At 40.8% G+C, this 21,567-nt stretch overlaps 1 protein-coding gene across 8 annotated transcripts in view; it reads right to left on the minus strand.

Moving 5' to 3' along the window:
- The window catches only part of DAB2IP (DAB2 interacting protein), a 216,833-nt gene that overhangs the window by 127,855 nt on the left and 67,411 nt on the right, over positions 1-21,567 (minus strand). For all 8 annotated transcript variants that reach the window (XR_014896561.1, XM_085310844.1, XM_085310847.1 and 5 more), the window contains exon 2: positions 18,312-18,415. Coding sequence is in view for 7 of the 8 variants with exons in the window: in XM_085310844.1 (XP_085166970.1) it covers positions 18,312-18,415 (104 nt within the window). In the remaining variant the exon portion in view is untranslated. The remainder of the gene's footprint in view (positions 1-18,311; positions 18,416-21,567) is intronic.

Raw genomic sequence — 21,567 nt, forward strand, 5'->3', positions numbered from 1 at the left:
AAACTGGAAAGTGGAAGGAAAAAGCGCAGGGTGCAAAACTGAGGAGAGAATTAAAGACAGCAAAATCTTGAGTCTGCCTCTTGGGCTTCTGTTTCATTAAATGTAATGACGCAAGTGTCATGTATCTGGAACTGACTCCCACATCATTAATGTTCACTTGCAGTAAACCCTCATTAAAAAAAATTAAAGGTAAAAAGTAAGCACCATGGAAACACAACATATGTGAAAAAAATACATATATCAATAAATCAAGCTGAATGTTTYAAGAGCAGCTTTCTTTGGAAGAGCCCTGGCAGCTCCCTGTATTTTCTGTGTCATGCAGAGCAGACAAGCGGGACAGGCAGAGTGTGAGCCAAACGCCCATGAGGCAGGGTGAAGAGAGGGGTGCGCAAGGTATGACCCACCCTTGAAACCTCTGGGCCGACAGGAACATTAAAAAAGCAGACAGCAGCCCTGGTTTATGCTCTTACCCAAAGGCCACACAGAATAAAGTCTATAAAGACATATCACAGAAACTAGTGATCAGATGGGGCTACTTTTATAGTTCTTTCATAGGTTTTTGTTTCAGTTCAAGTGTATCTCGACTACAGGGGACTTGAGAGTACATCAGAAATGTGTTCACTAGTCATAATAATGAAACTGCCATGRATAAATATCTGCCGCAAATGTATGATGCAGTATTTTATATCAGGTATCCATTTTGTTAGTACAGGAGAAGTAAGTTTACTTGTGTAAAATTGGGAGTAAATCTTTTGTACCAGATACGTCTTTATTCTGGGCTTTAGATTCTCAGTTTCTTTTTCCTATTAAACTTCTTTAAGTCTGGAATCATCTTTCTGTGCAAGTCTTGCACAGCATCTATCACAACACATGGAAACACTCTATGACTGAGGCTCCAAAGGACAACCATAATCTAAAACAACATTAATAAAAATAAATGATTACTTTTATCTACAAGGTGATATGAAGACAAATTAGCAGATAATTTATAAATAAACTGGAGACATTTGACAGACAAGAATAAAAATGCAACTAAGAAATGATACTTTCCTAAATTCTTCCTACAAACAAAGGTAAATAGATCCCACACATCAGCTTATAACTATTGAGCTATTAGAACATAATGTCTTCAATTTTTTTTTTTAATAATAAGACCAAGCATGTAACAGCTGGTGCTTATGCTGAGCTGTGATCACTGTGCTTCAGAGTTAACAAATACGTGGAATGAATTGGTGTTGTCATTACTTTCTATGCTATTTTCTTCCAGCTGTCTAAAGACAAAAGCAAACTTTATGGCATCTCATTGACATTTACCTCATAGTCATGAAGACTAAAGATTTTTATTCTTGCTTATCTTTTTAAATAAAACCTTATTTTCTGAGATRCAAAATGCAAGTCACCAAGAGAAAGAACTGAATTACTAAAATATGAAATACCACATTCTCACTTCTGGCGCTTACTATTCCCACTGTAAAATAAGACAGAAATAAAACTGGCATTACTGGGTACTATGTGTGTACTGAATGGAAAATTAGTATTTGTATTTGTRAAGCAAGTAAAGACTTCCCAGTGCTAAGGATCTTATTATAGCCTTAAATGTAAGAAAAAGTGAGTTTCCCCTTTTCTACAATTACCCATGTTAGCCTTAGCTTTTAAATTTTAAAAAATGGCCTTTTTGSGGCAGCATTTGACATTGCTTGTTACCTGGTAAATATAAGAAAAGCATGTTTCTACTGTTATCTTTGCAGAACATGACCGCATTAAAATATAAGAGCACACAGAGGGAAGAAAGCTGAGTGTGAGTTCAGGTGTCAGATGCAACCCCTGAAAGTCTGTAAGAACAGCAGCAATCCAGCAAGTGGCCTCCTGGAACTGGCACAGGCAAGGAAGGGAATGTCGTGTGTAGCACTGACCTTTTGGGATCAAGTATTTTTGCACTTTTGCAGTGTGTAGAGGCATGTGCCTGTAAGTATATGTGTGCTTTCAAACAATTAATATATATATAATCTATTATTGATGGCTCTTTTGATTTGAACTCGTAAGTTAAAAGTTGTTTTCCTATCATCCAATTCTGCTCCTGTCAGCCGTGATAAAGGGCCCTGTTCCCGAGGTTAGACAGCCCCTGTTGATTCCCCGTGCCTGAAGGGTACATTTCTAGTATATCCTGTTCTTGTATAGGATCTATTTTTGACTTGGGCATACTGTATGCAGGAGTACGTCAGCCAGAGAGTCACTTGAAGTCGAAGCCATCACCAGACTTACGAGACTCCTTGCTGAGTTAAGCTTAAGAAGTTATGTTCTCACAAGTTTATGAATTGACAAACTCAAATTCTGGTTACATGACAAAAGAACTTCTTGCCCYAGTTGAAAAGACCTGTCTGGCTTGCAAACGCAGGGAAAGGACAAGGGAGTGAAACACCCAACACAAGTCTGTAGAGCAACGGGGATGTGTACTTAAAATGAAACCAAAACAGTTTATCAACTCTGGACCTAGAAATGCCCACAGAGATTAACATGTATTAGCCCTTCTGTTYAGAGGAGGCTGAAAGCATGGCTTTGTTCAAGTGGGTTAAAAGTCCCTCGGTTTATCTTTCTCTATTTTATTGCATCAATCTCAGGKCCTTTCCCAGTCATCCTGTGAGCCCCTAGAGAAACATGCAGATGCAGTGAAGTAAGGAAGTCTTAAGTTCAAAAATAAAAGCAAGCAATAGCCATGCATGAGCCATCAACTTGCTGTGATTGATGGTGCCTTAAAACATTATCCTGCGGCGATAAGGAAAGTCCCTCTGAGACAGAGAGTCTTGGAATTAGGATGGAAACCAACAAAATGGAAAAATAGCTGCAAAAACTTTAGGTGGCCAATGATAGATGGCAATGGGAGGTCAAATCTCACTGCTGCACACACTGTGGGCAGAGCTGCGCTCTGGCATCCGGAGTTTGAGAATAAACACAGCGATACAGTCCGTGAGTGCGCAAGAGGGGATGTTCGTGAGCCAGGCCATAAAGCAGCCCAGGAATGCAAGAAACAGCGCGTGTTGGGAAGTGTTGCTTAGCAACGCTGCCCTTGTACGGCGAGAGATGAATCAGGTTTGCAGTGTCACTGGAAACACTTAGTTCAGTGCATTTGAAAAATCAGAGGAAAAAGTGCTGAAGTCCCAGAGGTCACCAAAGGGACACTGTGGGTCTGACTAGGCCACAAAAACTGGAATTATGTCAACTGAGAGGCACTGAGGGTTAATTAAGAGTCTGGCAAATCTAATACAGGCAAGTATCAGCAAATCACAGATATAAGACGCAGCAGCTTCAGTGGGTAGCATCACGTCCCTTTGTCGCCTCTGGCCGTAACGGCTTCTTGCTTGTGCTCTATTTTTGTACAGATTTTATCCAGCTTGCTGAAAATTTCGTGGTTGCAGGTGTTCTCCCATTGCTCTAGCAAGAGAACGCCACAGCCCGACATCTGCTGTGTATGCCTCTTCTCTCAGGATATTTTTCCTGATATTTAGCTAAATGTTTCTTTGCACAATTTCACTTTGTCCTTTTCTGCTCTTTGCTACTAAGGAAAGAATACTGCCCTCTCCCCAGCTTGGAAACAGTCACGTGCACCCTCTTACTCACTGACCAAGGACTGCCAAGAAAGTTCAGGCAAGACAAAGCCCTCTGGTAAAGCAACGGAAACCAGAGAAATCTCCACACTGTCCAAATAGCCCTGGCGACTTACATGTAACGTGAACACGCGACAGGCTGGGCATTAACAAATCCTGAAAAAAGGGAAAGAACTGCTAGGAAGAATCTAGAAAACAACTGCATTCAAAAGACATTCAAGGATCACCCGACTCTTCAATTTGGATTCTTTTGTTCTTCTATTAAAATAAAACCACACTGCTCTGGATTATTTGTTCACGGTTCCACAATTATCATACTGTCAACATTTCATATCCAAACAAGGCACATAAATAATCCTTAGGAAGGTAGGAGACGGGTAATTGAGCAATCAGGGATGAATGATGCAGGAGCTGTGACACAGGTAGAATGCAAGTAATCTTGAAGAACAAAATCACAGTTATTTACCAAAGAGAAGAGCAACTAAAAAAAAGACTGCCTAGATGAAGCTGAACGAGGGTGTCATCTGGGAAAGCATCCCAATGCGGTGAAACAGTTTCCTTATTTAACTGGCCCAGTGGAGTCAATCATCCAAGAGGAAAAACTGTTCTTATGCCAAACTTCTTGTTTGTTCTTCAGTGAGAACAATCCTGATAGAAGTGGAGTGCCTGTGAGACGCTGAGCAGTGCCAGCACAAGTTAGGCYAGATAACACCTCATGGGGACTATCTTCTGGCTCCTGGAACTGGGCTTGCTCTTCCAGGAGTGCATTCTTCCCCAGGACTGTAGCACTTTAGAATGAAGAAAAAGAGACTCAGAGCTTTGCTCTCTCTCTCTCTTTAGAGAACTTCTCAAATTAGCTTTTGGAGCATTTTCACCTAAACAAAGTTGTCACTGTTGAACAGCAGTCCAAACCAAGTGCTGTCAACCACCATGGCCGGTCATAATTGCAACAGAGGAAAAACGATATCCTGACAGCCCCAGGGCTAAGAGAGGTGCCTTCTGATAGTCCTGAAGATATCAAAGACCAAAGAAGCCGAGGAGCCTTTCACTCTTAGGRGTAAGGTCATCCGAGATTGGCAGTTTCTTGGCCAGGGAGGTGACTGCAGAAGTGCAGCTGTCTCTTCACAGGTCATGAGCCATGAGTAAAGGTCTTGGGGTCATCAGCCTTGAATCCCTCTTAAATCCTAGATTCATTCAAAAAATGTGGAAAGGGCAAAAATACAAACAAAACAAATTTCTCACCCACACTGTAAAGTATAAAGTCACCAACCAGGAGAAGCCAAACCCAGACGGTAATATTACAACTTTCACTGAGGAGTGGCTTCTGTGCTGCCTCCGTTGCAAACTATAAATCACAAGGCTTCTACAGATGCAGACAGACCACCAGCAGACCAAACACGCTCATGAGGAAGCAAGACTGTTTCCTCCCTGAGATGCAGTCCATTGCATAACTTCTCTTCCAGTGGAGAGAAGCCCAAAATGAGCTTGCTGCAAGGAGAGGTTTACTACTGCACTTTRATTTTATACAATAATTGACAATGCAGAGAAGAAGGTGAAACAGAGGTGCAAGTATCTTTCACAGTCATTCCAGTCCGAGCTACCACTCCTGGGAAGTACACATGGGCATACGGAGATTCAGGATTTGAATCACAAGCATGCTGAATTTAGAATCAGGAGACTGGATGCTTCTGACAAGATACAAAGGAAAAAACTGAACGTGAGGAGCAGGATACCACTACCGAGATGGAAATCTCTTCACACCCTGCMCAAACAATGCTCTGACGACTATAGTGCTAATGCTATACCAATAACAAAGTCTACATGAAAAAATGATGTATGCTGGACATGCAACCTGCTTTCTAATGCAGCTTGTGTCCAGTCAATTGCTGGGGTAGCACACAGCAATTTTTGAGCAAACATTTTGAGGATGTTTTGAGCAAACATCCAAYGCAAGATAGAAGACTATTGGAGGAAAACTAACTTCCAGACTCTTAAGAAATCCACAATTTTCCATTCATTTTTTTAAAGAATCATCCTCACTGGATTAGATTCATAAGAGTTTGAGCAAATTCAAATAAAACTTCCAAATCCAGCAGATACGCAGCTAACCATTACTCAACATTTTGAAAATACAACCTATGGTGTTCAGAGACTTCAGCAGTTTATGATATTAAGAGTTTTGAGTATTTGACTTTAAATAAATCTATTAAGTTTCATATCTACAGTCTCCTATGCACTGCATACACAGGAGATTTATTTTACAACGGGGAGCAATAGATTCCAATCAGGCAAATGTTTTGAAACCTCAGATACAGAGAGAACAAGTGCCTTTTAGATTAGAAGGCATAATCCCCGATTGACGGAGAATTATTCACACTCCTATAAATTTAAATTTTCACAATACTTTTTGTTGCATAATAATGAATTAAGCACTTGATGTCAGCTGTGAATCATTACATTCATCCTGCTTTTAAAACATGGCTGAGATTTCACTGAAGATGAAATAAAGAATTTTTAGGACATGGTARCAATGTATATTTGAATGTGATGATCCCATTCAGGCATGAAAAGCAACCACACACTGCCAAGATTGATGGTTTCTATCACTCAGACTCTTTAGAGAGGATCCAAGGGAAACTATCTACAGGTTCTTAAGATTTCAAGCCAGTGCACAAGGTACTGGAATATAACTATCTGAAATGTCCTGCTTGCTGTCAGCCCAAAACACGCGGCACACTCTGGTGCTCTTGCAATGGTTTAAACAGCCCAGGAGTTTTCCAGAGCTCCACTTTCTGAACTGCTATTGTGGGACAGAACTTGAGCTCCAGTTGGTGAACGAGCTTTGGGCTCTACCCATTTATACCAGACACCTAACCCGCATATAAATCGTCATGCTATAACAAACTGCCCTCCAATTTAACAACAACAGGTATTTTTTCCACATAAAGCAGATGAACTTAATTCTTTTACAGTATCAGAAATCAAAATAGGCCTTTTAAAAACCAGTCCATAGAAGATCTATACTTCAACAAGATTACTGTCTAATATGGAGAGGAATGTGCGAGTATAGGTAGAGGCGGGATAGCAGGCAGGAAATATTGTCAAAATAGCTTATTTTGGCATGGAGGAAACAAGTTTGAAGGTAGACATGCCTAAATGTCTTCCCACACTAGCTACGCAGCAGACAAGCAGCAAGGGCAGGATTACTTTTCAAGAACACTTCATTCCTGTGCCAGCAGTCTAGCTATTCAAATACATCGCCTCATGTGAAAACAGGTATCAAAACTCTGCAGCCYGAGCAATAAACACACGGGGAAGATGAGAAAATTATCTCCATAAATCTGTTTACATTAATCTTCTCTTTTAAAGTCCACTTTTATTATGTGATACAAAATAAAATGTTTCATGAGTGTGTTTTATATGTGCTTTTTAAACTTTGATTTATGGCCTTGGAGCAGCACATGGATTTCACGTTGTATCTAGTCATCAGGCTTCTCCCTGCTCACCGCCATGTGAAAACTTCAGGGCGGAGCAAATGGTGGAGGAGATCACAACATTTTCCAGTTTTGATGACCAACTCTAAATTTAYAGAAAAATAGCCACATTAAGTGACTTCACTTTCATTGACATATCCTGTGTGCTTTTAATAAYGCAGCTGCTACACAAGCAGMTGCTAGACCAATAAATTTAAAAAAGCAGTTGGTAGATGATAAGTTTGGGATAAAAAATTATCGTTATCCTTTGAGTGTAAGGATTCATTGTGCAATTTTGCAGTAAAAGTTACTCATTCAAATACGAAACTCATGTTTCAGGCAGATGCTCTTGGCTCCAAATACTTTCACCACATTTCTGAGGCTTCAATTGGAACATATGTACGTATTCAATAATCATTACATCTGCAATCAAMCAAAAGTGTTAACTTTTACAAAGGTAAGGTGAATTCCTACTAAGATTCAGACGAGTCCTGTATTTTCCTCCTAACTTTCTAGACAACATAATTTTCAGATATTGTGAAAATACTTAAGATAAATCTCATTTGTCCTGATTTCAAAATCTGTGAAAATCTCTGAGCAATCTCTGRGCAATGAGACCATCTCTGCTCTCAGCATCGAACTATATAATAAACTGCTGTCTAAGTATAGAAAGAAAACTGATTCCACCCATTCCTACAATCTGAGCATGAGACATGAACACAGACCTGGGCTCCACCTTTCCTTGCCCTACCTCTGCRCCTCTGAACAGAGGGCTGCACAAGGTCATCGTGCAGCTCAAGCAGAAACTCGCCGGATCCTGATAAGGAGGTAGAATCATGGGAAAAGCCCCTCAGGACTCACAGCAGCTCTCTGGAACATAACATGAGTCTGCACAGCTCTGCACGTCCTGGCCCAGAATATGCAGTGGGGCAAATCTCCCATCCACTGCAAAGAMGACACGGGAACTTGCTCATTAATTATAATCAAGCAAGACTGTCACATCATGGGAAATATGGGGATATGATCTTGCAATTGGTAGGAAAGAAGGGAGGAGAGAAAGACAGGCGGGGGGAGGTTATGATGATTGCTGTGAATCCCAGTCTGAAGAGCAGCATACATAACTACAGAAAACTATTTAGGAAATAAAGACATGATTAGTTCTGGAGCTAATTTCCTTGGTGCTTTGAAGAATGTAGCAAGATACCAACTGTAATTACAGAGCAAGATAAAGACAGGAGAGCTGCTGGCAGAGCTCCAGGGCCAAGGAATACCTGAACGATTCAGGAAAGGCACTATGGCTTGTACCATCTCTTTCTCAAATTATCCCTGATGCCTGCACCATTACTGTCACTGTTCACTAGAAACAGAGCGCAGAGGAGAAATACAGTCTAYTCCTTATCACAGTGCAGCACTGAGGAAAAGACACAGTATGGAGGAGAAATCTTGTTTCTATGGTAACTAAAGTTTGAAAAAATATATAGAAATCAATGTCACCTTAATAAGTATGTTTACATACAGACCCATAGTAATAAAAAGTTATTCAACTGTAAGTATCACGTGATCATGTAAAAATCCCTATCCTAGAGTTCTTGATGTTTTGGTGACATGAGCTGCAAAGCAGAAGTAAAAGCGGAGTTATGTAATTTACACGAGTGGAGTCATAATAGTGTAAAACATGCAAGTGATCCGAATCAGACCTGCTGTTTCAAATAGCTCTGTCTGGTTTGGAACAACAGTGTCACCACCTGGAGAAAAAGTCTCACATTAAGCAGCACCAGTTTGGGATTTAGATGGGAGGAGGAAGCCTCCGAAACAATTTTTGAATGGTCTAACTTAGCAGCTCTACTCAAAAGAAAGCGCCATAAGCTCTTGCATGTCTGTACATATTCAGTCAATCACCTCAACAGGGGCCAACAACACAGACAAGATGACTTGGACAGAGACTCTCCTAAGTGGTTTCCTGTCACAGCACCCAAAGTTCTTACACAAAATATGCAGGTGACACAGGAATCACCTTCCACAGTGACAGTCCAAGAAATCATGGTTCAAAATATCGCAGAGATTTGACTTAGAAAGCTAAGTGCTCAGTCTAAGTAAGAAAAAATTTGCCTCAGCTTATAATTAAAAACTTGGAAGAAATTTACACTAACTGTTCAGAGTCCCCTACTCTTAACACTTGTTTACCGTGGCAATGATGCACATTTCTATTAATTCCATAACAATCAATTTAATTTCTAAATCAATATCTATTATCTGTGATCTAAGGCAATAAACATTTCCAAATGGAAGAAGTTCAGAGATGGAGGTCCTCTTAAATGGTCACTCATAGTCTACTGGAGTGCTCTAAGAGATTCCAATAATACCTTGTATTATTTATTTATTATCATTGTATTATTTAGTTTATTTTCTGAAAGCAGTGTATCAATGCTATTGAGAGTGGGAGAACAGAATGCATTTATTATCCTAACTTTTATTTCTGCAGTACAATTACTTACCTGTGACCCAGAAACAAATTAAAGGGACATTGTCAAGTTGTATATTTTAACGGTCTTCTTTTCCCTGTTCTGCCTGCAATCTGAAACTTTATCAATGTCTAGAGCTTTAATCAGATTAAAGCTTTTGGCTTTTCACTTTTTACATTTCATTCATTTCACAGACGTGAAGCTAGTCAGATCAATTTGTCTTCCTCTAGCCTACTAATTAGCCCAGGGTTTTTGCCTTTAGACGTTCAAGGAGGAGTTTAGAACCCCACCAGATTTTTATTTGTAGTCATTTGAAATGAGCAAGAGGGAGCTATTTCTGTTCAAACCATCCCTTGGAAATGGAAGACCCTGAAGAACTGGTACGAATCCAGTYATGCTGGAGGAATAGGAGGTGAGGTTGTTTGCCTTTCTTTGTAGGGGAGGACTCAAACAATTGCTGCAGMTGGAAATACAACAGAACACTTGAGCATATATTAAACTGTGAAACTGCCAAAAAAATTAAAATAACGTTTTAAGWGAGTAAAAGCTCATCCTCTGGACAGGACTGACAAATATCATCACTTTGAATCAGGCTGAATTCAAAGGCTGAATTTGAATCAATCAGGCTTTGAATTGTTTTCGCTCTTTGTAGCTGCAGTACTATGTGGTCCCAACTCTTTTATATAGATTATTAAAGACTGGAGAAATCATATAATCTTTCCATGCCTTAGTTTCCCCATTTATTTAAAGTTTGCAACCCCACAGTGGCTGCAAGCTTGAACTCATGCAGATTGGCAGTACACTTTAACAGCCTCAGATGAAAGGTGCTACAGAAGTGCCAAGTACTATCACTGTAATTATCATTCAAAATACACTGATCAAAAGAATAAAATGTGAATTAGCATGTCTTATTATCCCCATTTACAGCCTAAATTTGAAATATTCCTCCCACAGGCTCCCTCCATGAAAACTTAATTTATGAKGAACTCCTGGTGCTTCTGACATGGCTATGGTGGAGCTGCTACAAGAGTGTAGGTATCTACAGCAAAGAACCAAAATACCATGCGAGCAATACAGGTTCTGCCATAAAGTTTGCTCTCTCCAGGGAGAGGTGGTGGGGAGCTGCCCTCCCACCCTCACTCTGCCCATCTCCAGGCTCCTGCCTGGCACCTGCTGCAGCCCCCAGGGCTCTCCACTGTYGGCCTCCTTCGGACCCTCAACAAGTCTCCTCTGAAAGCTACTGGCTTTATACACCCCAGGGAATGAGGAAGTGTAGAAATTTGGCAGAGCTGAAGGAATCTGAAGGACCTGTGGTAATTTACACCAGGTATGGAACCAGTAAGTTTGCTGAAATACTTGTTTTTCTCTTTCTAACCTGGGAAATATACGGTATTTGATCCAGTGCCCTAGAAACATAAGCTTCCCTCTAATCCAGCGCCCAGKCCCAACACAGGAAGCAGCAATGTGCATCTCTCCTCTAAACCTGAACAAGTTTCAAATTCCAGCGGTGGCTGGGGCAGAGCAGTTCCGCGACACAGGGCTGTTTCCCTCTTYGGAAGCTGCCGTAGGTGCAGATTAAGTACAGGGGTCTGATCATGGGCTGTGTGGATTCTTAGCCCTTAGGAGCAAACTCTAAATTCTTTTTACATAAAGCATCAGCGGATCCTAACGCTATCAGGTCATCTTGCACGTACTGCCACGTACCCGAGTCAGCCCTGCTGCTGCCTTGGAAGAGGACTCTGCTGTCCAGCCACATCGGTCCGATAACAACCAGAAGCTGTGAACCACCAGCCCAAACCATGCTGCGCCCCACAAAAACTAAAACAGGATTACTAACGCTTTTAAAGAAAAGTGGCCTGAGTGTGTGAATTAAGCTGTTGATAAACCCTTATGCCTCTTCCATTCTGTGCAAGTGTCCTTTAGACAGCTGCAGGCTCTGAAAAAGAGACCTCCCTRGAACACATTCAGTTCAGAAAGGGAAAAAAATCCATACTCTGCCTCGCTGAGTCCTTTTCAGTGAAGCAGGTCATAGCACTATGTCTTTTATCCTGTCATTCCTGTCTCCTGCTTGATGCACATAATAAATCCACAGTGGTTTGAACAGCAGCTCTGTGCTGAAACCTGACAATCCCACATATCTTTCTTTAAACACGCTATCTTTCAGCACTCCCCCAAATGGAAGCTCCAGGCTTACTTTGAAAACTTTAAATGTGCAAGGTTAGACTCAAATAATTAAAAAATATTCTATTAACAATCAGTTTCACATTCCAATTCCTGTGCTAGCACTGAGTAAGCAAAAAGATTCATTTTTTTTCAAATAAAATCTAACTTTTCATGCCTTACCTAGAATTTATCCTACGGCTCATAAACTACACACAAAACTTAAAGAGCAAACATAAACTAGAGATTTACATTAACAAGGTGGCTTAGAAAAATAAGACAGATAGGTCTAATTTTAAAAACAATTGAAAACTTGATAACATTGAGTACTGGCAGAGGTAGTAAGAAAGCCACTTGTAGTCCAGAAAACCACTCAGGCATTTTCATGAGACAGCGTCAAGCTTGAGAAAAATATTTAATCCTCTTGAAACTGAAGAAGGATTTCAGAGACGTAAAATGTAATTAGGAGTAACTTATCTAGTAGTTAACATCAGGACAGGGAATTAGAAATTAAGAAATTCAGTTTAGGACACGTTTCCTGATTTTGCTGCCTGATCATAGTTAAGTTAGTTAACTTTCCCCTACTTCAGTTTTCCCAACTGTAAAATGAGGGTAATAATAATCATAGAATGGTAAGGTTGGAAGGGGCCTCTGGAGATCGTCTAGTCCAACCTTCAGCACAGCCCATATGGGGAATGAACCTGTGACCTTGGCATTAGTAGCACCACGCTCGAACCTACTGAGCTAAACCTGCCCCCCAAATAATTAGCTACCTTTGTGGAGAGCTTGGAAATCCGTCAGAGAATGCTGCTTTAAGAGCAAAATGTTTGCACGCTGTTGGTGTACCTGACAAAGAAAAAAATGCGACAGGCAGGTTAGTGCTGCCGATTTTTTGCAAAAAAATACCAGTGGGACCTGAGCAAATGCTCGAGATGACCTCACTTTTGCTTTCCATCCCTAAAATGCTCAAAAGCCAAAGATTCCAAGCACATTCTGTTCCACAAAATGGTGACTGAATCTACAGAAACATTCTCAAACTTTATATATTTCTTGCTGCCACTAACACTCCTTATCTAAATTCAGCTGTAGTTGACAGTTTAATGATAATAGCTTTCTGTTTATATATCATCTGTGATAATGTTCCATTCTCCTTAAATTCAATCCCCAGTAAAAGGGGTGCTCTAATGTATGCAGCCGCAGACCAAAATGATAGTAATTTTCCCTTCTAGTTGGAATGGTTTAGTAAACAATTACATTTCAATTAAAGATAGGATGTTCATGATGAGGGAAACACTATTTGGCTCTTTAGATAATATAGGAAGATAAATTCTCCAATGTCAAATTATTAAAATATAATTTACACAGCTGCTTTTGAAAAAAAAAATACTTGAAATGGCAAATAGTATATATTATATACTGGCAACAACTTGGGAAAAATCCTTTAATATCTAGCCCACAGCAGCTTGAACTAGGATCCCATCATCTCGGATTATGTTCAGTGAAGAGGAATGGTGGAAAGGTTACTTACTTTCATCTCTCCAGGAGTTTCTATTTACTGGTACGATGTCATTAGTACTTAATACTTCATTTATCAAGGATTAAAAACATGATAGAAGGAAGGATGCCATAAGAGTAGCTTATAATATATCACTAGAAATTCAGCTGTGCACCAAACCCAAACAGACAGAAAAAGTGTTGGGAAACAAGTTAGCATAACAAGCAGATTGGAAGAGAATTGAAAACAAAGGAGAAATTCTCTGTCTTTGGGACTATAAATGCTTCACTATTTGGGGTCCTAAAAGGCAAAGCAGTAACTTACGTGCTAAAGTCTTTCCAAGCAACACCCAGCTGAGCAGCTCAGGGTGCTGTCATAGAGCAGAGTTGGGCTTTAGAACCAGTCCCTGTGAAGATGCAGGAAAGCTTCCTGGAAGAAAGTGGTAATCCTTCTTCTGATCATCCTCACTTAAAAATGACTAGCTGTGAATATATGGGCTTAATCATTTGTAATGAAGATGTATCTAGGCCTGTGTTCCAGCTGGGAAGTGCTATGGAAACAACCACAAAAGGACAGCTCCTGCTCCAAGACACCACACTCTTAGCACAGAGCAATAGCCAGCAAGCAGACAGATGAAGAGAAAACAGGGAGATGATACTGATACTCTTGACTAACAATAGTCTGGTGGAAAGTGTGTTTCTACCAGCAAGTACAACCTCTGCAGCTTCTCTGAGAACTGTTTCTTCTCTAACTCAATTTAYGTAATTCCATGGTGACAGCCTAATCATGCAGTTTTTAGCTGAAATAGCTCTTTTCTAGTCAATATGGCTTTAAATAGAAGAAGCATAGAAGTGTTTTCTAAGATACCACAAAGAAAATGATTAATATTAGAAGAGAAGAAAATCCTAAACCCTATTACCATTTTGGAGGGAAGAGAGAATATACAGGTCTTCCTCCCAAGAGGCGATGATCCTCAAACACAGCTCTGTGAGAAAGGCAGAGAAGCATTTTCAAACCACTTAAAAATATTCAGACTACAGGTATTATATTACTTTATTCTGTTAGGAGGGAGATGCTGCACAATCAGCGAGGAGGATTAACAGCACGAAATCATTCTGGTTTCTTGATCCAGCCCCTCAGCCCAACTCTTTTGCACAAGTTCTTCTGCAGTTTGGAGTTATCCTACTGGCAACAGCTGTTTGGCCTAGAACATTTGCACACTGGGAGAACTAAATAAATAAAGCTCTAATAAAAGCAGTCAATAGATGGCAGTACTCTAATGAGATGGAAGAGAAGTCACACAGCTACACTGAGCGATTCCCTYTCTGCTCATGATTTCCCTGCAAGGTGGGCAGAACAGAAGGATTATTACCCAGTGCAGTTTCTCATCTTCTGGTCCCTATATTTGCATAGGTTATTAAACCACAACACAAGTTTCAGGTTAACTCATCCCACGTTTTAAGACATTTGGATTCAATGCAGACAGGCTAAGTGCTTGTCTTCTCACAGCAGGCACATGGCATCAGCAGCAGGGCTAGACTCATCTCCCCGCAGGCATGGAGGAGAGGAGCCGAGACTTTGCCCTTGCTTACACCTATGTACCTGAGCATTATCAGCTGCTGCATTTACCATTCTCAGTGGAGACAGCTCTAGGTTGCTACCAAAGCAGGTAACATTTTAACTATCTCATGCTAAGCCAAGCCTTCTGTCCTTTTTTCTATCCTTAGATATGAACTTGGAATTCTTGTTAGTTGGGACTCCTCATCTAAAGAGCAGGGTCATGCTGAATTGGATGGCTCCCAGTAAGACCATTTAGCTCTGAAGCTGTCTCCTGCTACCTCTGTGAGGACGGAGTCAGTCTCTTCCACGAGTAATTCAGATAATGTAAAACAAGCTTTCCTTCATTAGGGCCAGAATTTCCCTGATTTTATTTATGTTTTATATAGACATGCACTGAATCTACTGATCCCAGGCAGTGCTGCAAGCAGTCAGGAAGGTCTCTGCCACTTCACGCAAAGCACTACGCAGCTGGCAGGTGAAGATYGTTTCTGTTTTGTCAGTCAGACACTGACCACAAACAGAGGACAGATCTTGGTGCCCAGGGCAGACTCAGAATGAGGGGCCCTTAGCTGAGCAGCCGCGTGGATCAGAGACTTGGATTCATCAGACTGCACCGGGGGAAGGGAAGGGAAGAACAATCAGCTGTAAAATATGAAAAGTTTACAACACCAAAACCTGCAGCAGCAGGCCGAAAAGTAAGAATCCCATTACCACTAAGCTAAAGCACTAATTACTCTTCCCAGTGGCTGGAGTGGACTGACTGTTAATGTCCCTCTTCTGGTTAATGAAGGAAGGTGAGGTAGAATATATTTCTTAAGTCTGACATCTGCTGGAATCTGGGCAGCCGTAAAAACTGTGTTTGTAACGAAGCCATTCACATTAGTGAGAGTAACACTGACAGGGCTAAGTGGGAACAGGAGCGAGACGAGCGCGTTGTAACATGGAGAAGACAAATGCTACGGATGATCCGAGTGATTACCGCCCTTATTTAATCATGCTGAACAACGGAGCCAGCCAAAGCAAGTAACCGTATCGCAGGTAGGCTCTGAACTGCTTAAAGACAGGAACGACTTCTCTAGAAACACACAAGAGGATACATGCTGATGGAGCAGGAATAAACAGCATTTTAGTTTCAGTGACAACAAGTAAGTTAAGAAAAATACTTCTAAATCCTCTCTCTTGAGAAGAATCCAGGTTTTCCCCTCATTCTCTGTCTCCTTTATCCACAAGCAGTGCAATGTTTAAGTTCGAAGATACACATTTACTGAAGCAGATGGATTTGGGCAAATGAAGGGCCCAAAACAAAATCATGCCTATTTGGTTAGTTTTACTGTTTTCTTTTTCTACCTGCCATGCTCAGAGTTTCAGACAATTTACAACTGATAATCAATTCAGAGAGATGGCTTGTAGAACACAGCAATTCAAGAAAAAAATACCTTTCCTATTGGCAACGACACAAGATGCACCTCGCTTAGCACGAAGGTGATTTCATAAGGGGGGTCAGACCAGAAGAGGATCCTGCTGTGCTCTGACCTCTTAGAACAGAGAACTGTTAGTAGAATAACTTTCATCAACGCCAGAAGAAGAAAACCAAACATGCCCTGACAGCACATGCTAACAAACACTTCATACTCCACTGTTTTTATCTTTCCTTAACTTCAGTATTTGCCACATGCTGTATGCCATCTTCAAAGCACAACTCATCCCCTGCCATCCCATCACTGTTTTGATCAYTTCTTCCCTTTCTATTTACCAAATAGTACAGTACCAAAAAAAAACATTCATGCATGTTCAACCTGTGTTTGCAGATAATGGCTACAGAATATAAAGCCCACAGAAAGTCTTATGCGTTCACAAACTTAGAGTTTATAGAATTAAAATAAACTACTTGACAAACAGCTATTAGTGATTCATTTATCAGTGCGAATGTTCTCAGGTGAACTGGGTGTGCTCAGATTTTTTTCAGATTGCATCATTTCTTTCTTTGAAAATCTGGTTCTACCCATCCAGGTTTGTTATGAAGAAGCCGAACCTGTAAAGTAGGTGTGGCCTGGACAGAAAACAATATATATCGAGCAAATTAGCTCCAAGACCATTTGCCTCTTCTCTAAATAAAAATACCTGTTTGCAAACATTATCCACATACAGCAAGACATTTTCCTCTTGAAGCAGAACCTGCTGATTGCCTTGCCAGTTGCTTATATTAGGTATATCCATCTCCAACCTTATATACTTTATGCTTACACTTATTTTCGGAAATCTCTAGAAAAACTTCTCACTTATTGTTAGTGAAGGTTACCCTAAACATTATCGAAAAGATCTTGGTAACCTCTGCTGATTAAAAAGCCCCACTCTCCCATGGCTCTATTTCATTAACTATAAACACAACTAGGCTAATGATGCATTAAAAAGACCAGCTCCTCTTGGCTGGATCCTTACTGCCAACTTTCAAAAAAAGTTARATTTTGATCCCACCATTGCACTTCCATTTGTCAGGTGAGTTTACTCATAAATTAAGCAATTACTGGAATTTGACACTATTCTCTAGACAAAACAATCTGCATGATGCAAATAAATGTGATCCATTCTGGAAGCCTACCTAATATCTCCAGGGTTTTGCAGAGACGAGTTAAATCAGGGAGAGTGGCAGCGATAAGTACCACTGTGCACATTCTAACTGAAGAAGAAACAAAAACTCATGCCAGAACCAACCTCAAAGGCACGACAGAGCCTATCTTCTAAAGCTATGAACTGGCCCAGACATCTTATCTTGTAGGAGTGCAGAGAGAGTAGGGATAAGGGAGTCCTGTGGTTAGACTAATTCCACTTCCTGATACTCCCATGGGACTATTTGCAACTACTCTATTGTCTGCAACTTCACACAACTAGGGGTCAACTGCTAACTCTGACTTTGTTGGATCTTCAGCTTCCTTCTTTAACGTGGACATAGTAGAGTCCCTCCCGAAGGACCTCAAAGACCCTGTTTGTGCATGGTATTGCTATTACTCATGTTGTTGTTGGTGTTCTCTTCCACTCCCCAAATGGCCTCCCATTCTTTACCTACGGTGATCACAATTAAGCTGGGACATAAGCAGAGCATCTCAAAGCAAGATGACTGAGGAGTCAGAAAATACTAAATGGCTCTTCCAGGCTCCTGTTGGAGAAGGGATACCAGGCTACAGAGAACCACAAGCCTGGCAGTTCATTTTAAATAAAGACATGTTCTTCTACAGAAGATTTTCTCCATTTTCTCTATACTACTGTTTGGCTCCAGACCAATAAATGTATGTATGAATATACTGGACTACCATAGGAATCACAAATGAAACCTGACCAGAGAAGTCTCCCAAATGAAAATACATACCCAAACCTGCTCCAGATTTAAATTCAAACCTTGTTGCTTTAGCAAGAAATCCTTTGCCACTGCTTATTGCTAACAGTATCTAACAACTGCAACCAAATTGTTTCATGTACACCATCTCTTCTCTCAGGATGCGCAAGATGTTTTCTTTGCTGGCAAAAACCCATAAAAATCATTAAGCTAGGAGGAGACATTTACCGTGACCCGGAACGGCGTTGTGGCAGTGGGTTCCATGGTGGGGTTCTTCTCAGTGACCCCACTGGGCATACTGCGCCTCTGTCCACACCTCTCCGGGGGCGACTCTGTGGACAGCACAGAGGATAAAGGACAATTACAAACACACAAGCATAGGAACAGTACAACATTGTCAGCAGGTCATGCAAGATGTATCTTCTTCCTTTGAGATGCATTTGCAAATGAGCCAACACAGTATCTCCACTACATCTACTCATTTTTCCCACAGTCACCTACTTAAATATTTAATCAGCAAGACTTTAACCTTCATCAATTAGCATTTTTTACAAAACTGTAAGTTCCAGATAGTGATAATGACAACCTGGCAGGCATTATTTCCAGTCTTTGGATGGGTAAATAGAAAACACACAGAGCTGAGTGAGAATTATATGCCAAGTACAGATCCATGCACACGTGGACTCTACTTCTAAGGAAAACTGCTGATGGTGTTATAGGCATAGGATTCCTAAGTTCCCTCTCTAACTCCTCTAGTAACTTGCTTTGCAACTAGAAACAAATTATTTAAGATTCATTTTGCTGAAGTATAAAATATAGGTAATACTACTTACCTCTTTGCCTGCTGGTAAGGAAGGAAGGGAAATGTAAGGCTAAATTCACAAGTATGTCTAACAGTCTGGGAATACCTAGAAGGATGCTAGATAAGGTCAGCAGCACAACTTAAAGGTCGTGTTTCCTCAGTTCACAAAGTCTCCTTGAAAGACCTGTGAAGCTCACAGAAACAGATCTATTTTGAAACTTTCATACAGTGGTGCTCAGACGTTGTAATAGGCTTTCCTTCTCAAACTGTTTGAGAGTCCTGATTAGCCAAGCATCTCCACAGTCCTACAAGGCTCAGCTGTGTCATTTCCATTCTGTGTATCAGGAAGTCTAGAATGCAGGCAGGGCCCATGGTTATGATCGCACAGGCACCTGGTGGTAACTGGAGGAAAAAACTCAGGTACCTGTACTACCATATTCTCAGAAATGGGCAGATGACACAGGGGCAGAAGAAGGCTTCCTCTTCAAATAATGTTACGGCTCTCAGAGTCGAGAAGGCTCCATGCCTGGTGGGGGATAGAACAGTCTCCCACATGGGCTGAACAGATCTGCTTGGGGGCTTTGCAGATCAGGCAAACGTCGTTATAGAGATCTCTACAGGAAGGCAGGACTGGCAGTAATAGCTCAATCATGTTAATGAGAACAGTTTAAGCCCACATAAAATGTCAAAAGCACAAAATAAAGACCTGAGCAAATCCTCCTTAGTAATGCACCTTCATCTTTCAAACACCAGCTACTTTGCTGCTGATGTAAAAGCAAGCACACAGGATCTTTTTGAGCTCAGTGCTTCTTTTCTGCTTGTTTCTGGCCTGCTGCAGCACTGACCACATCCAATAGAGAAACACAGTGGAAACACCACAATTTCTGCCCAGAACCAGACTTCGGGGACAGGAAGCATTTCTCAATTTTGTGATCGACAGCGTTTCAAAATCAGCCCTAACTATTTGAAGATTCTCAAAATGAGTACAAAAATGAAATAAATATCAAGCTGGTATATACATAAACTGGTAGGGTGCAAGTTGGGAAATGGTTTTTGTCTTCTTTAAGCTTTTCCATTACGGTAGCTCTGACAGCAGATATTACAAAAAGCAAAGGAGACTGTTAGTGGTGCACACTTCTGGCCGTATGGGATGTGACTGGGTGCAGATGAACACACCTGGCAGAAAAGTGAACTCATGATTGCTCTTCAGCTGTGCTCACGTGTCATCTGTTTCTAGAAGTGAATGAATGTTTCTTTAAACCCTGAAAAGAAATGTCTAACATTGCAATTGAAACAAGAACACGTAAGTATTCAGATATAGACAACAGAGCCCTACTTTTCAGAAACACGTTCACACGACAAAAGCATGTTCACACAGAGAGGAAGATGTGCCTTTACTGCTTTACCACACAAGTATGTAAAACTCATGTGTCAGCCTTTCTCCCAGCCAGGATACCTGATAAATGCATGCCAAGCCGAGTTTGGCTAAGAGGCTCGTGAGCCAGAAGGCTGTTCCAGAGCTCTTCTGCAAATATAAGAGATCCAAGTGCTCAGAGAAGAATGTGGGTGAAGGCTAAGGAAAGGCCCCTGTTTGGTGCACGAGACTCAGCAGGTCTGCACACAGCGTAAAGATGACTCTCTGAAGTAACAGGAATTCCTGGTGTTCCCCAGCACTGCCCAAATGAGAGCAGCAAGGACTGAGAAAATACAATCAAGGAATCTGGTAATATATCAAAACGTTACCAAGTCAGGTTTACATAATGCATATCTAAATATTGTCTACTGCCTTCAAAGGATGGTCTCTTGAATACAGAATAGTGSACGGTTGGGAAAAGATAAACTGAAGCTCCTATTTCTTATTCTTCTAGACCGAGAGTCTCTGGTACTCTTTTATTTAATCACATCCATTGGGTAGCCTTTGTTAGCTACATTGCTCCCTTTCTAGAGGCTACTTTTCTATAACTGTTTTGTGTCCTTCATGCCACACTGTTGATAAATCTTTCTGATCTAGGGAACTCCCTGAGTTGACTGCTTTTGAAGGACAGTATCTGAACATGAAATATTGAGATATTTACTAAACAATACGGAATACAAGCAAAAGGAACAGAGATTTCAGAATCATACTGAAAAGCAGATTTTTCACGCAGCTGTTCTTCTCTTTTTTAAAAAATGATAAGCATAAAAATATACTAAAAACACTACTAGAGCTGAAGTAACTCATTGAGGAACTCATTCTAACACAATTTCACAGGCAACAGGCATGCCTATGAATGTTACATTAATATTATGATCCTTGGTTGGTAATGAGAAGTAGCTTGAAGAGAAACACCTGCAGCAAAAGGAAATTACATGGTAAACTCTGCTAGATAGAGGGTTCTACAAATTAGTATGCAAAGGAATCTAAAGATGGAACAACCTATACTTCAGAATGTCTCAGACAACAATGTTCTCATAACTAATGTAACTTAGAGGTGGTTTGTTTGCCAATTCTCAGCCTCTGCCACAGCTGTGATTTGCAATTTGTTGCAATCAGGACTTGGCAAGGGTTCTCCCCTTAACAAGGTTTTCCCCTTGCCACTGACTGCTATCACCTGAGATGAGTAAGAAACAACTAACAGTTGTGATTCCACTCAACACTTGCTGAGGAGTATATTAAACAGTTGCAAAACGATAGGTTGTAAG

This window comes from Rhea americana, unplaced genomic scaffold, assembly GCF_003343005.1.
Source record: "Rhea americana isolate MKP2758 unplaced genomic scaffold, rheAme1 scaffold_328, whole genome shotgun sequence".
Classification (NCBI taxonomy): Eukaryota; Metazoa; Chordata; class Aves; order Rheiformes; family Rheidae; genus Rhea; species Rhea americana.